Raw genomic sequence first — 14,999 nt, 5'->3', positions numbered from 1 at the left:
CCCAGCCTCCTCTATACGCTCTATACAGGCATTGTAAAGAAACATTTTCTACAATGTTATTGATTTATTTGATGTTTAATAAACCTTATATATGTAATGAGAAGTTTTTAAACTGTTTTTTCACTTTTATAGCAAATGTAATCAAGAAATAGAAGCAAAAGGAAAATGGTATCAGGCTTTAAGCACTTAGTGATAAGCGTATCAGTGCATAAGTCAAGTTACATGAGCTTAGTTTTCAGCTCCAAGGAGGCCTTCAATTTTAGCTGCCACTGAATGACAAATCTGCACAGGGGAGCAGAATGAGATTCAAACAGTTGACCCTGTAATGAAATCCATCTATGTCTGCTACCAGCTCAGTCTGTGGTGGGAGAAATGTGGCATAAATAGTGCCCACCCAATTTGGCCAGAAATTTCCCGGTTTAGGAATGTTAAGTTTTGCCTCTGGGAAACACCTCAGTCCTAGGCAAACCAAGATAATTGGCCACCCTAAGAAATGCTGGGCCCATGATTTACAACTGCCCGAGTCCTACAGGCTTCGTCAGGGAGCTAGCTGTAACAGGGCAGAGAATGCTAGAAGATCACATGCCAAGAGAAGATGTTTCCTCAGGCTACCCCCATGTGAAACCCCAACCACTAGTGTGTAGGAGGTGGAATGAGGAAAAGATGGTCTGGATTGGAAGGAGCACAGGATCATTTATGAATGTTTTGAGGTCCAGTGTGCTTTTTTATCAATAACTGTGTTTGAACACACGTTACTGGTATCTTATACGTGCTAGTACTATATAAAAGTTTAATTTCATGACTTTATGTTTGTATATGAGAAGGAGAGAAGCAGAGACAGAAAGAGAGGGAGAGACTGAGACCAGCACTTGCACTGAAGAGAAAATGTCGTTAGCAGAGAAAACAGAAACACAGCGGTTTGATTGCCACGTAGTGACCCTTTATGGGGAGAATTCTCATTGTTTGTTGGGTAGGATGGTGTACAATTTTGCCACTGAATGACTGCAGTTCTTGGACAAGGGCATCAAACCAGAGCCCCCAACCACAACTGACTACCACTGCCACAGTGAGGCCTTTCTAACGGCACCTCCTAATATCCCTTCCAGAGCATTCTCTTCCTACGGAGAATTACAAGGGCAACCTAGAGGGCTCACACTCTGGACTGACTTTATGAAAATACATGGACTCTACCTGTGCATGAACCTACCTGTGCATGAAGAAAAAATGTTCTTGGAAACATCTCATCTGATATCACCACTGCGTGATTCAGACGGATTTATAAGAGCTGGATTTCCCACTGTGGGGCTTTCTCACTGGAGAATATGGACAGAAAGCTGCAGAGATAATTAAAATGCTACAGATGGCATCACCTGTAGTGGAAAATGAAACTCAAGAGCAAAATAACTCTCAGCAGAATTAGAGTTTTTTAAATTAGTTAATTAATTAAAGGGCTAAAAGAACTTGAGATTTTGCTTTTTGTCCTCTTTTTTTTTTACAGTGTTTTCTCTGTATCCTGGTGACTGTGCTGCATTTGTGGGTGGGAGTGGTTCTTAGTTTCCCATGTGATAATAATCATGTCAATATTGCATCAGCCACAACATATATTTCAAATAATCTGTACTTAGCACAATTCTTTGTATTAATGAAGAACATTGCTCCCATTTTTCAGTAAGAAAGAATTGTAAGCAATGGGAGAATAAAGAAGGATGTCATATACACATGTAATGAGCCTCAGACGGGCTTTTCCTTGTCTGAAAGAATTAATGGACTTCTCTAAAACCCAACTTAATTCTTGCATTAGGGTTGACAGTTTTTTATTGCTGTGGTTTATATTTTGTTCTATTTTTTAACACTGTAAAAAAATTCCCCATACCACCCTGAATGCGTCCGGTCTTGTCTTAATAAATTATTTTAATTGATAGAAGATGATCTACAATAGCTATCCTTCTCATGCCTATAGTTTCTACCCGTTTTGGAGAGAAAATAAATTAATGCACTTGAGGAATATAATTTTAATTTTTACTGACTTATAATTGCAAATGCCATGGGTATAATTTTTAGTTCATGATCTCTATATTGTAAGCTGTGCAACTTTATTCCTCTAATTGAGCTTAATTCATATCTTAAGGCTCCATTTTCCAAAGTGGAAGAAAGTTAACCTGACTAATTCCTACTCTGCTTTCCACAGGGTTGTTCCTGTGTAGAGGGTAAGTGTACCCCCAAAGCATTGGAAAACACAGCATTCTTAACCTTGGTGTCATTATCTTTAGACAGTGACATGCATTTATTTGTTTATTTGTTTATTTATCTATTTACTATGTGCCTGAAATCCAGGAAAAAAAATAATATTAGTACCTGCTCGCATGGACCTTATATTCTAGTTTTATAGTGCCATTCTTACTGGATGCTTTCTCCATATTAGGAACTCTGCAACCTCTTAATTTTTCTTACTTTTATGTGCTTTTTGTTCCTTTGAGAAACAGGAAATACTTTGGAGCTACCACACTCTACTGGACCACAGAAGCCCTTGGGAGACTGAGACCCTCCCTCTCCAGCCAGACACATGGGACAATCATTGTTTAGGGGAATTGTTGCTTGTGGTTCAGTGAGAAAAAAAGAATACAGGCCACCCTTGTACTTGAATTCTAAAAATCTAATGGAATAAGTGTCATGTCTACCCTCTATTCCCAAATCTAACACAAAGAAATTGGATTAAGGTCATAGATTTCTCTGTTTCTCAGGCAAACACAGCCTGAAAACTTCGAGCTTACTTTTTGTCTCTCCCTTTCTCCAAAGATAAGATACTGTTACAGATGTTAAAAACTCAGCTTTCACATTTATTATTTATTTCTGAGTCCCCTCTTCCTTGCGTCCTATGTATATAATATATAATTACATAGTATTAACGAACATTAACTGAATAAGCTTTTTAACAATAATAACTGAGAAGCAAGACCATTTGGACCCCCTATCAGTCAACACATTTTTAATAAATGCTCACAAACCCTGAAGACCATACTCCATTTCCTCATAATCATAACAATCACAGTATTGATAAACTGAGTTTCTATTGGCAAAATTGTTTTTAAGCAGAAGACTCATTTACTGAACTAATGCTTAGATTTTATTAACATTAAGAAAATAGTAATAATCATTATACATGAACTACTGCTTAGTACGTTCTTGCATCTTCTATGAAACAGGTCTAGATGTGAGAGGAAGCACCACAGGGGTGCCCAGTACTTAGACTATTGGGCACATCCCTCCACTGGGTGCTGCTTCTCTCACCCCATGGTAATTCAGCCTGTGACCCCCGTATGTTTCTGGATCTAATATTTGAGGTTTGGGTAATGTGTTTTTCAGACCAGCCAAGTAACCTGATTCTAACTCTTTCTTGATTCTTGGGTTTCTGTAGAGCAGAGGATTGCAGATGGCCACGTAGCAGTTGTATGCCATGACAGCCGTCATGCAGTGTTCTGTAAGGACCACAGCCATGACAATACAGAACCGCACCAGACAGCCTGCATATGAGATAGTCGTCTTCTCTGATAAGAAATTCTGTAAGATTTTGGGAGTGACATTTGTGGAGAAACACAGATCTAAAACAGACAAACTTGAGAGGAAAACGTACACGGGCATGTGAAGTCGAGCATCAGTTCTGATTAAGACAATCACGCCCAGGTTTCCTATCACAATGACTATGTAAACTGCAAGGAACAAGACAAAGAAAGCAACTCGCAAAGGCTTGTCAGACCCAAGAGAAGAAATTCTGTCACTTCAGTGTAGTTTCTTCTGAACATGTCTTTGTCATACGTGAGGCATTGGTTGATTATCTAAGGAGAGATATAAAAGATTTTTTAAATCACTGAAACTGTGGTTAAAAATTGTACCATGCTGGAAGTGAGGGGTATAGCTCAGTGGTAGAGCTTATCCTGGGTTCAACCCCCAGTATCTCCTTTAAAGATACGGAAAAAAATTGTACTGGGGTAAATATTGTAAAAATATGCAAAAGATTTTAGTTATGCTATCTCAGTAGTGTTTCCATAATTAGACATCAATACATGTACCATAAAGCAAGTCTGAAAGCTTTTCAACAAATGATCTGCATTCAGGTTGTTTATAATCACCCTGTGCCAATAAGCTGGGGACTAAAGACAAAATTAAAAACTTAAGTATCTCAATACTTAGGGAAATTTTTTTTAAAAAATCTAGATAAGTTATATGTCAAAGAAATATAATAATCTAAATTTGGAAATGCTTAGAATTCTGTCTACATGTTTCATATATACATACAGTTACATAGGTTAGAAAAGACATTGATGATAACACAGGTAAAGTTCATTCTGAACACTGACAAATGGAATCCCACAAAGACAAAGTGAGTTTTCCATCAAATCTTCATCTCATATTTCCCAGTTCAGTCATCTACTGATGCATTATGTCTTCCACCAAGTCCAGCTCATTTTCTGGAGCCCAACAAGAGACTGTATTTGTTATTGTGGTTGACGGTGATGACAGTGGTGGTGGCGATGTGTTGGTGGTCACGGTGAAGAAGACTTCAAAACTGAGAGAGGACAGAGGTATCTATGTATATATTGGATAACCAACTATTTTTTGTTTGTTTTTTGTTTTTAAAATTATTTATTTATTTATATTTTTGGGATGGGGAGGTAATTTTGTTTGTTTGTTTGTTTTAATGGAGGTACTGGGAACTGAACCCAGGACCTCGTGCATACTGAGCACCTGCTCTACCACTGAGCTATTACCTCCCCCCTGACAACCAACTATTAAGACAAGAATAATGAACATACTGAAAGCGGGAACACACTGAAAGTGTTGCTCTAAGGTCAGAGAAATGAGTCATCTGAAAATTAAAAGTTGTCAGCAAAAATATACTTAACACAAAGTTCAAGGCTTTTTGATCTTTAGAATACAAATATGAAAATTACATCCTCCCTGTAGAGGAGTTTGCACTTTGAAGGGATGCCTATGAGATGTAAATAAATGGTAATAGCTGTAGATGGTTAATTTCCAGAAGAAAAACCCATGGAATGTGACAGGTAGAAGAGATTGATAACTACTCATGACCATAATCGTGCCTAATAGAAACTAATCAACAAGTACACGTAAATATATGAATGACTAGCTAGCATACTCTAATAACTAAATAACTAATCCCATTCCTGAGGTCTGTGCCTTTGACATCATCACTAGCCAAGTCCCCCACATCTAGCACCGCCACACTGGAGGTTAAGCTGTAGCATGTGAATGTTGGCGGGACACAAATATTCAGTCTGCAGCATGGTTTCCACTCAAGCTGCTGAAGGTAACGAGCACAGCAGTAATTCTTTTATTACCACTGCTGTGTAGTATCCATTGTATGACTGTACTTAATTTATATATTCTTCTTATTTTGGAGAACTATTTAGAGCGCACCCAGATGCAGCTATTACAAAATGCATTTTTGCACATATCTCTGTATGTCCACTTTCATCCATTTCTGCTTGGTAGAACTCTGGGTAGAGTTGCTGGTTTGCAGGATATGCATATATTGTGCTTAAGCTGATACTGAGTTTTACAAACAGAAAAGTTTTACAAACTGGTTCTATCATTTACTTTCCCACGAGCGCACTATGTAAGCAGTCCTGTTGCTCCACAGTCTCTACAATACTTAATATTATGAGGGTTTTTTTTTCTTTTCTTTTCCCTCTGCTGGGTGGTATGCGTTGTAGTTGTAATTTGCATTTTCCTGATCACCAGTGAAGTTGAGCACATTGTGACATGTGACTTGGTTCTTTAAATGTGTATTGTTGAGAACAGTTCATAATTTGCTGTGCTATTTATCCCACACTCTCATGGACTGATTCAGTAGTATTATAACAAACTACCATAAATTAGAGCTAGATCACATCATAATTTCCAGTTCCGCCTGTTGCTTCCTGTATAATCTGGGGCAAGTCATTTAACGACTCTTTGTTTCAGGTTTTCTGAGTTTAAAATTGAGACAATAACATTATGTGTCTCAGTTGTTCTGAAGACTATTGACAGATATCTGTAAATATCTGGGAAAAAGTCTGTAAAGAGCTTTGAATATCATTCTGCACTTAGCCAACACTATAAATGTGTTATCTATTGACCATCTTTCTCCCGAATTTTGGCTAGATAGATTCCATGTTTAATCTTTCATTAATAACATTTGGTAGATTAACACCCACACTAACCTTAATAAATCTGAAGATACCCAATGTTTTTACTATCCTAAAAATACAAAGATTAAAGGAAAAAAAAACAAAACTTAGCTACCATCACTTCCTCCTTCTTGATAATCTACTGTTTTCCAGGAAGTCAGTTGTATCTTTTGAACCCACAAATTATATGGTATTATTGCTCTATGTAGTCTGTATTTATATATGTGTGTGTACGTGTGTGTGTGTGTATAGTCACCTGTTTTTTCTCCTTCTTGGAAGATGGTTTTCCTGACAAACCCAATTTTTCCTCAGTTCTAAACTGTCAGTTTCCTCTGAAGATCTGGTTGTATATTGCAATCTATAGTCTCATAGTTTTAAATTTAACCTCTATCGCTTTTAACTAGTAAGTGTATTTTTGTCATACTTTGCATCAAGTAATGCAAATATCTGAAGTTGAGAGTATCCACCTATGTTTTTTCTTATTTTCCTGAAAATTTGCATAAACAGGAGCTTTATCTGTGGAAATTCTTGGAGGTCCGAGTGGCTGAGAGTTCACTCCTTTGACGTGCATTTGTGTATGTTTGTGCCAGTCCTATGCAGTGTTTTCCAAACTAGGAGCCCTTTAATTTTTTTTTTTTTTTGAGCTTAGGATCTGACAGATCATGAAAGAAGTGTAAATCTAAACCTCAAATTGACATAATAATTCAATTATTGTTTTAAATTTTCAGATGAGATAATTTTTAACGTCTCCATTAGTCAAAGCCTAAACAGACTACTTTGGTTTTGTTGTTGTTCTCACTGACTCTGCTTGTGTAGAGATGGGGACCCTTCAACAACCACAGTACCATAAGGGGTCTCTGTTCTCACCGCTCGCTTTGTGTGCGCCTCATCACTGGCTTCTCATCTTCCATGCAGGTGATTATCCTTAAAGCTCCAAGTCACCTTCAGGGGACCTGTCTGCGTCAGCACCCAGAAAACCCACACCTACAAGACTGGAAGAGCTGGTGCTGGATTTGACTCTCTGTGGTCAGTTTGACATTTGAGCTGCAAGGTTTTTGTCTTTATAGGAAAAATAATTTCTGTTCACATGGTTCCCATTGAAAATAAGTATCATCTACTCTTCATATTCTGTGCAATCGAGTGGGGGTAAGGAAAAGGACCGTAGAATTTACAAAGTGCTGTGCAAATGTGAGGTGACTTTTTATTATAACTATGTTGCACACCTCATGGGTTGATATACTAGTATTAGACACATGTTCAATGCATTATCAAGTAACTATATCTCTTCATTCAGACTTTTAAGAAATACAATTTGACCAATTAATATTTTTTCTTTTTTTTTCTTCAGGAGTTCAAAGAGAATAGGCAGGAATATATCATGGCGAGATAAGCGTGCTTCCCGAGAGACCAAGTCTATGGTGCATTTCAGGCCAGAGGTGGGTTTAGTGGAAGAAGGGCCAAGAATTGAGGTGCCAGGTGAGTTAACTGAGATGAGACTTGTGTTGTAGGTTGGATGAGTTTGTTGGGGCTCAGAGAAGGACACCCCAAGATGAACCACAATTGCATACTGGTTACTTTGAAATAAAGTTACTTGAGAAACAGGTAGTGAAAAAAAATTATTTAAAAAAGACTCTGACCCTCCTCTTTTCCTCAAATGTGGGAAAAAAAGTCTCCCATGTAAAGGTATCCTCCACAGCAGGAGGATAGAGAGCATCTTTGTCACCACAGTAAGAGAATCCAGGTCCCAGAAAGCTGTATAACAAACCTCGTTACTTCTTCATTACTTCAGTACCCCAGCACAAGCGCCTTGGTCTTGTTAAATCTTCACAAATAATGGTGACTTGTCTAAAAATGGTATGTAAACAGCTTGCTTTGGTCACTTTGAGCATCTCATTTTTTATGACAACTCTGTGCAAATGAATTAAATCGTTTCATTATGTTTATCTTTCCTGTGTCCATTTAATTATTAGACCAGTCAAAAGAACTTAAATGAGGTAGGGGGGAAATTTTCCCCACTCTGAAATTTCAAGTGCAGTGCTGGTTTTCAGCTGTAAGGAAGGCATGTTTATTTAGTAAATTTGTGCAGAAGTGTTTTGGTTTTTTTTTTAAGTTATTGGCTACATGTTAAAATGCATAATCCCCATTAAGAGACAGCTAAAACTGTATGACTAAACCTTCCAAAGATAAAATATAATTCTAGCTTTAATAGTTTTTTTTCCCAAGGAGTAAATTGAATTTCTTACTGGCAGTGATCCATCAATGTACAAGTCTTTACTTTTGGGTCTCAACAAGCAAAGTCTTCCTGGAGAATTCAAAATTCTTACCAGTTGACATCGATGCTCGGATTCCTTTTAGTTAAATTTTCTCTCTGAAAACTTCCCCCACCCCTTCAAGAAAAAGATATGGATTTGGACAAATTATTTTTGTACTAAGATCTAAAAGAAGGTCATAGGACATACAAAATAAAAGTGCTTAAAATTAGAATCCAAATTTATTTAGAAAGCAGTTTTCTGTGGAACAGTTCTCTGATGAAAGCTTGTTCCTAAGACTGTAGATCATGGGATTCAACATGGGGATCACAGTGGTATAAAACACGGCCAACATTTTCCCCTGTGCCACGGATTCCTTTGAGGGCGGTCTGAGGTACATGAAGAAAAGAGTTGCATAGAATATGGTGACAGCTGTCAGATCAGAGCTACAGGTAGTGAAAGCTTTGCGCCTTCCTTCTGGAACAAATCCTCAGGATAGCGGGGAATATGTAGCTATAGGATATGAGGATGATAAGGAGAGAGTAGGTGAAGTTAAACCCAGCCACAACAAACATGGACAACTCTTTGTTGTAGGTGTCGGAACAAGCCAGCTTAATCAGTGGCGGGTCAGCACAGTAGAAGTGATTAACTTCACTGGGGCCACAGAAGACGAGGCTGTAGGTCCACATGGTCTCCATCAGGCCAGTGAGTGCCCCATACACATAAGGCACTGTGATGAGGGAGGTGCACACGCTCCCGGACCTTTTGCTGCCATAAAGCAGAGGGTTGCAGATGGCCATGTACCGATCCAAGGCCATCACAGCCAGGATGTAGATCTCCACAGGGACCAGGGCAATAAAGAAGTAACACTGCAGCAGACAAGCAGAATAGGAGATGGTTTTCCTCTCTGATAAGAAAATCTCCAGCAACTTTGGAGTCACGTTGGAAGAGAAGCACAGATCCATGACGGACAAGTGGCTCAGGAAAAAGTACATGGGCGTGTGGAGCCGTGCATGGACCCAGATGAGGACACTCATGCCAAGATTCCCTGCCACCGTGGTCACGTAAATGGCCAGAAACAGCACAAAGAAGAGAATCTGCAATTCCAGGCGACTGGTCAGTCCCAGGAGAATGAACTCAGTCACTGAAGTGAAGTTTCTTCTCATAATTTTCTTCAATGGGAAATGAGAACTTTGGATCAATACAGAATTTTTTTAAGTTGAAAAATATCATAGAATCTTAGAACATTTTTTTTCTCTGCATTTTTTGCTTTCATTTTCTGTGACTTGTCTTTGTCCTAATAGACCCCAGACATAGTGGTTAATTAGAACAAGATCTAATTAAATGCTAGCAAATATGCTCAAGCTGACTCTGGGTGTCTGCCATTAGACAACTTCAATTGTTTTTCTTTGTTAATTTTTGTTATTTCTCTTAGTCTATTTATCTTTTTGGTTTCTGTCACGACATTTCTTACCCATTTCCATTTCTACTCTGTCTGCTCTCCATATTTTACTTAACCTTACATCAAATTTCTCATCCCAGGTTTTGCCACTCAGTGTCAATAAACAAATGGACCCTCACCACTTATCTAATTGAATTTACCAGATAACTTAATTAGCAGTCGAGAATCTTGTACCAAAAGTTCTTTTTCTGATAACAATTAAAAGATATATCTTAATTCACCTTTGTAGATATAAAATCTCAGTATTCCTATTTTACAATGACTAGGTGCTAGTTGGGGGGAAAAAATAAAAGAAGAGATAAATCTTTGAAAAGACAAACAGTTGCAAAACTTTTATCATGAATGGGAACCAGTATAATGTACCGGAAAACTTTCAAAAAGTCTTCTAACATTTTTCCTCTTAATTCAATAAACTGCAACAAAGTTACTTTTTCAGTCACAGGACCTGAATTAGACCACAGAAATTACTTAGTCCAGCATGTTGCTTCAACTGTGAGAACAGACTGAAGGGTCATGTGGCAAGACAGACCTACAGGCTGGGATTTGACTGGAGTCTAAACTAGAAGCAGTACCTCCCCCATATCTGTATTAGTTTTGATCCTTGGATCCAGAGTTGGTCTTTATGGGGCAGCAGTTAAGAAACAAAGCAAAACCAAAGTAAACAAAGCAAACAGCCACAACAACTTCCCTTTTCTTTGGTTATTCTCAAGCTAGATTTGCTACCACCTGAGAGTAGGTCCCAGACAAGAGAAGGTAACTAAAGGGAAATGTGCAATTTGTATCTGAACCTTTATAACACAGGCTTGCCCTCCTCTTCCACTTGTCCACCTGCCACTGGCTGTGATAGGGATGGAGTGCTCAGCCATCCCAGATCATCCGGATGAGATGGTGGAAAAAGCAGATTGAAACTCCTAAAATCATGGCAGGGCTGAACTTGAGAATTTCATGTAAATGAGAATTGAACTTCTAACTTGTTTAAGTCATTTTCTTTCACTCTAGTGGGAACTGAAACTTATCCAACGAATGCAATCAGTGCTCAGGACTCCCATAAGACTGACTGCTATACAAGCTAAATCTACATCAAGTGATAATTGTTAGTTAAAATTTAATTAATCCCTCAGAGTTTACACCCAAGGACCATGCTATGACTACTTTAAAACTGTGATAACAGTGCTCAGGTAGCCCAGATGTTAGCCTCTTGAGAGCTTTCAAAATCGCCTTCAACCTCTTTTCTATCCGTTCCATGCCATTTAGACGTCCAAAATGTACACACACACACACACACACACACACACACACACATTGCAATTCTATGGAATGTAGGTGAAAGATAATATTTGTCACAGAAAGAATAAAAAAATAAAATGTAAACATTAGACATTTATTCTCTAAATTCCCCTCTGCGCCCTAACACGGGATTTTTCCCCTGGCTACTTATAGTATTTGATTCCATATTTAATCCCCAGCTTCATAACACATCTCCAATTTCTCTTATTTTTCCTCCCTCCTATTTCTTATCTCTCTCTCTTATTCCCTGGAACCACCTCAAGTACTGCTTATTTCCTCTTCATACTATTGTAAGCAGTTCACCTTTTGCTCCAGTGTGTGTGCATGGTTTTCCCTGCAGAATATCTCACTATCTGTTCCTCATCTCCCAGCAGAGGACACCGAGACATCACATCGTACCCTCTTGTGTGTTCACATTCTTCAGTCTTGCCTTCTTTAAAAATGGTCTACCAAGGTATCTTGGTGCTTTCCTGTGGGAGCCCATGATTGGGTTAACAAATTGTAAGGATCCCAGCCGCTTATCTTCTTAAAGAAGATGCACTTAGCAATGGCCTTGAGGTTTTAACAATGACCCAGGCCCCGGGCTATAAATGCTTGGCATGCCAGCTGTTAGTCTTCTATCCCCCAAACAGCCTTGGGCTGGAATGGTAAACAAGTTATAAAAAGCTGCGCTGCGGACTCAGAGGTGAGAAGGTAAGATCCCCTGAGGGAGCAACCTAAGACAGGCACAGCCGCCTGAGTCCAAGAAAAATCTTGTCAAGCAGCTGATTCCCATACGTTCCGCCCTGATAAGCTGAAAGACTCAACACGAACAGGATTCCCCAAAAAGGGTCTTCTGACCTTGAGCCAAACACCAACAACAAACAAAGCCTTTGTACTTATTGTGATCCCACCCTGTCCTTCCCTAATTTCCTGCTTCTGACTGTACTCAATAAATATAAGAGATTTGAGAGGCTCACAGAGTTGGCTCCCGACTCCCTCTCGCGCTCTTGACTTTCCCCCAGTCTTGAGTAAATCGTTCCATCTCGGTGGGACTTCTGCTGGCCAGAACCCACAACTGGTGATGAACCCACACTTTCCAAAATTTAAAAAATACATATTTTGTAGTGAAATATTTCTGATCTCCTTAATACTGATATTCACGTCATAAAATCAGCACATAAGTCTTGGAACTGAGCAGATTTCATCTGAAAAATCACAACTGTGGTACACATAAGCTCTATAATTGTGCAGACAACTTACCTCTGTAAGTCTCAGTGTTCTCACCTTGGAGATGTTGTCCCAGGGGCTTTCTTTGAGGATTTGAAATGTTAGAATGTGTGTAAACATCTGACCATGTGTGAGGCAAAAAAAAGCCACATGGAATTTTTAGTTTCTGCCTTTCCTTTGTTTAGTATTTAGAAGAAATAAAAATTCTCAAATTATGAGCATTAGTACTTCCCATATAATTAACCCTAACCTTTCTATGTAGTTTTTTAACTATCTCTAACCATGCATTTATTCCTAGCAAATAAGAAATTGTATAAATACACTAGTTAAGCTAGTTCCTAACACACACAAAATAGACAGCCCTGCTTATAAAAATGTAAGATTAACAATGGTGGCCATTTATGCAGTCACTGTCTACCTTGGTTAAAAGAAAGCATTGCCCTTCACAGAATTCTTGTCTCTCACGTTGAACATGTTAAAACATGTTGAACAATGAAAAAGTTATATGCCCCTTATATGCCCCTCATGGTGCTACTCAGGTTAGAGTATTGATGGTTCCTACCTATATCAAATTATGTCTAATTATGTTGGCAAAGCTCTCCCTTCACTCCTCGTGTGATCCAGTTTACTATTTAGCCTCACCTCTTCTGGATTTTTTTGTCTGTAATTGGTGTCCCAGGCACAACCAAGCTATTCTCCCTTCCATCAGTTGCCTCTTTCTTTAGAAAATGCTTTTGCACCCAACCTCTACCTTTTGAAATTCTATACAACTTCCAAAGCCCAGCTCTATGGTCATCTCCTCCGGAAGAACTACCTTAAAAGCCTTAGTCAGAATTAATTTTTTCTTCCTCTGTGCTCACAAAACAATTTTTTTTAATACATTAACAGTTTCTCTTATCCTAGGAAGTCTCATGGTAAAACAGTTGTGAGGTTTTTTTTCCATAAATAAACATCACTCTTTATAGGCAGTACGCATATATTAAATCATTCTTAAAAACTACAGTGTCTTGCTTTTGATAAACCTTAACGACTTTAAGCTGAGTTAAATTAATATGTCACCACAAGCATATTAAGATATTTCTATTAATTGAGATGTAAAATAAGATGAAACTTGTCCTCAATATAGTCTTGCCCAGGTGAAACAGGCTGCCATTAAGGTCATTAAATAGAGCAAGTCTTCTAGGAAAAAATCCATTTTATTCTATAGATCTCTCAAACCAAGACCATCAAAATAAATATAAATTTTAAATATATTGCAATTCCCAAATCAATGGCTACCTAAACATGCATTCTGATTTGCTAAACTCAGGAAAATCCATTCAACAATTGAATTACCATCCGACATCTATTTATAGAATGTGAGACAGACAAGATTTATAAACTGAGGAATCAAGGCTTCAGAACCAAAGATTTGCAGTAAGTCAATAACCTAGCTATTATTCTTGACTCTTGTTTGAACATTCTTTGAAAATTCATAAGATTTTATTCTGTTATTTAATAAGGAATCACTTCCTATCAAGAAAGACAAATAAAAACATCATGTTTATAATATTTCATACATAAAAACATGATCAAATACGAACCTTTCAAATTTTTCATATAGTGATTCTTTATGCTTCTGGGAAAAAAACATCTATGTAGTAATTCAACTATGGATTTCTTCATATTTTCAAATGTTACAGTTCTCTTTCTATTTATTTGTCAGTTTTAAAGAAGAGTCACAAACATATAAGAGAGATAGTATTTTAATTTTGCTATTGATTCTTTCCAGTAGGCATCATTACCTAGCCATGTTTATAAGATTTAAAAGCAGAGAGGTTTCTCTGGCTTACAGAGATTTAAAATATTGAAAATGTGTTTGTAAAAATGCAAATTTGAGGCTCCTTTATACTTCTAGGCATATTCTGTAATTCCAATATGGTCTCTGGTAAATAAAAATTTTATTTGGTCTGAGTAGCTACAAAGTGGCAAGCCGCCATAATGATGTTCCATGTTGCCAGCTCTGGAGAGAACAATTCTGACGTTAAACAAGTCTATACAGAACCACTTACATAGGCAACGGACTCAAAACTATAACTACATGAAAAGCAGGTAATTATGTGGATGTCATTATCACAGAGGGCAACGGGAACAAAATATTGAGTTAACAGGAGTGTGATCACGTTATACAGTTTAGATAAGTTGGAGAAGGAAATGATCTTTTTAAATAAAAAGTTAACCAAATTGTGTGAGGTTGGCAGCTTGGCAAAGAGACAACATGAGGGCGTGATCCCCAGAGTTAGGCCTAACATTTCCACAATAAAGATGCTATAAATAAGTAGAAATAAAACAAAGAAGACAAGCTGCAAAACCGGACAACTGGTCAACCTCAGGAAGCTAAATTCCTTCACTTTTGTCTGATTTATTCTGTACATTTCCAGATGAATTCTTCTGTTTATAGAAATAAAAACAGATTTATTATGCATGAATAAATTATACATATTTAAGATTACATCAGTGAGTTTCATGTTTTCTAGTTCCCATCACTTTGTAAGACATGCTCTCTGCTTTGTAAAAATTGTCTGTATTTCTATCTATCTATCTATCTATCTATCTATCTATCTA

At 37.8% G+C, this 14,999-nt stretch overlaps 1 protein-coding gene across 1 annotated transcript; it reads right to left on the bottom strand.

Moving 5' to 3' along the window:
- Positions 1 to 3,243: 3,243 nt before the first annotated feature.
- LOC105090067 (olfactory receptor 5M8-like) lies at positions 3,244 to 9,603 on the bottom strand. The gene is given in 5 exon segments (XM_064491874.1): positions 3,244 to 3,731; positions 3,734 to 3,833; positions 7,973 to 8,116; positions 8,724 to 8,916; positions 8,918 to 9,603. Coding segments are annotated over 5 exon segments (1,611 nt in total).
- Positions 9,604 to 14,999: the final 5,396 nt, after the last annotated feature.

The sequence above is a fragment of the Camelus dromedarius genome, chromosome 12 (assembly GCF_036321535.1).
Source record: "Camelus dromedarius isolate mCamDro1 chromosome 12, mCamDro1.pat, whole genome shotgun sequence".
NCBI classification, from domain to species: Eukaryota; Metazoa; Chordata; class Mammalia; order Artiodactyla; family Camelidae; genus Camelus; species Camelus dromedarius.
Note: the sequence above shows the minus strand (reverse complement) of the source record. Positions and strands in the feature narration are given on the sequence as shown.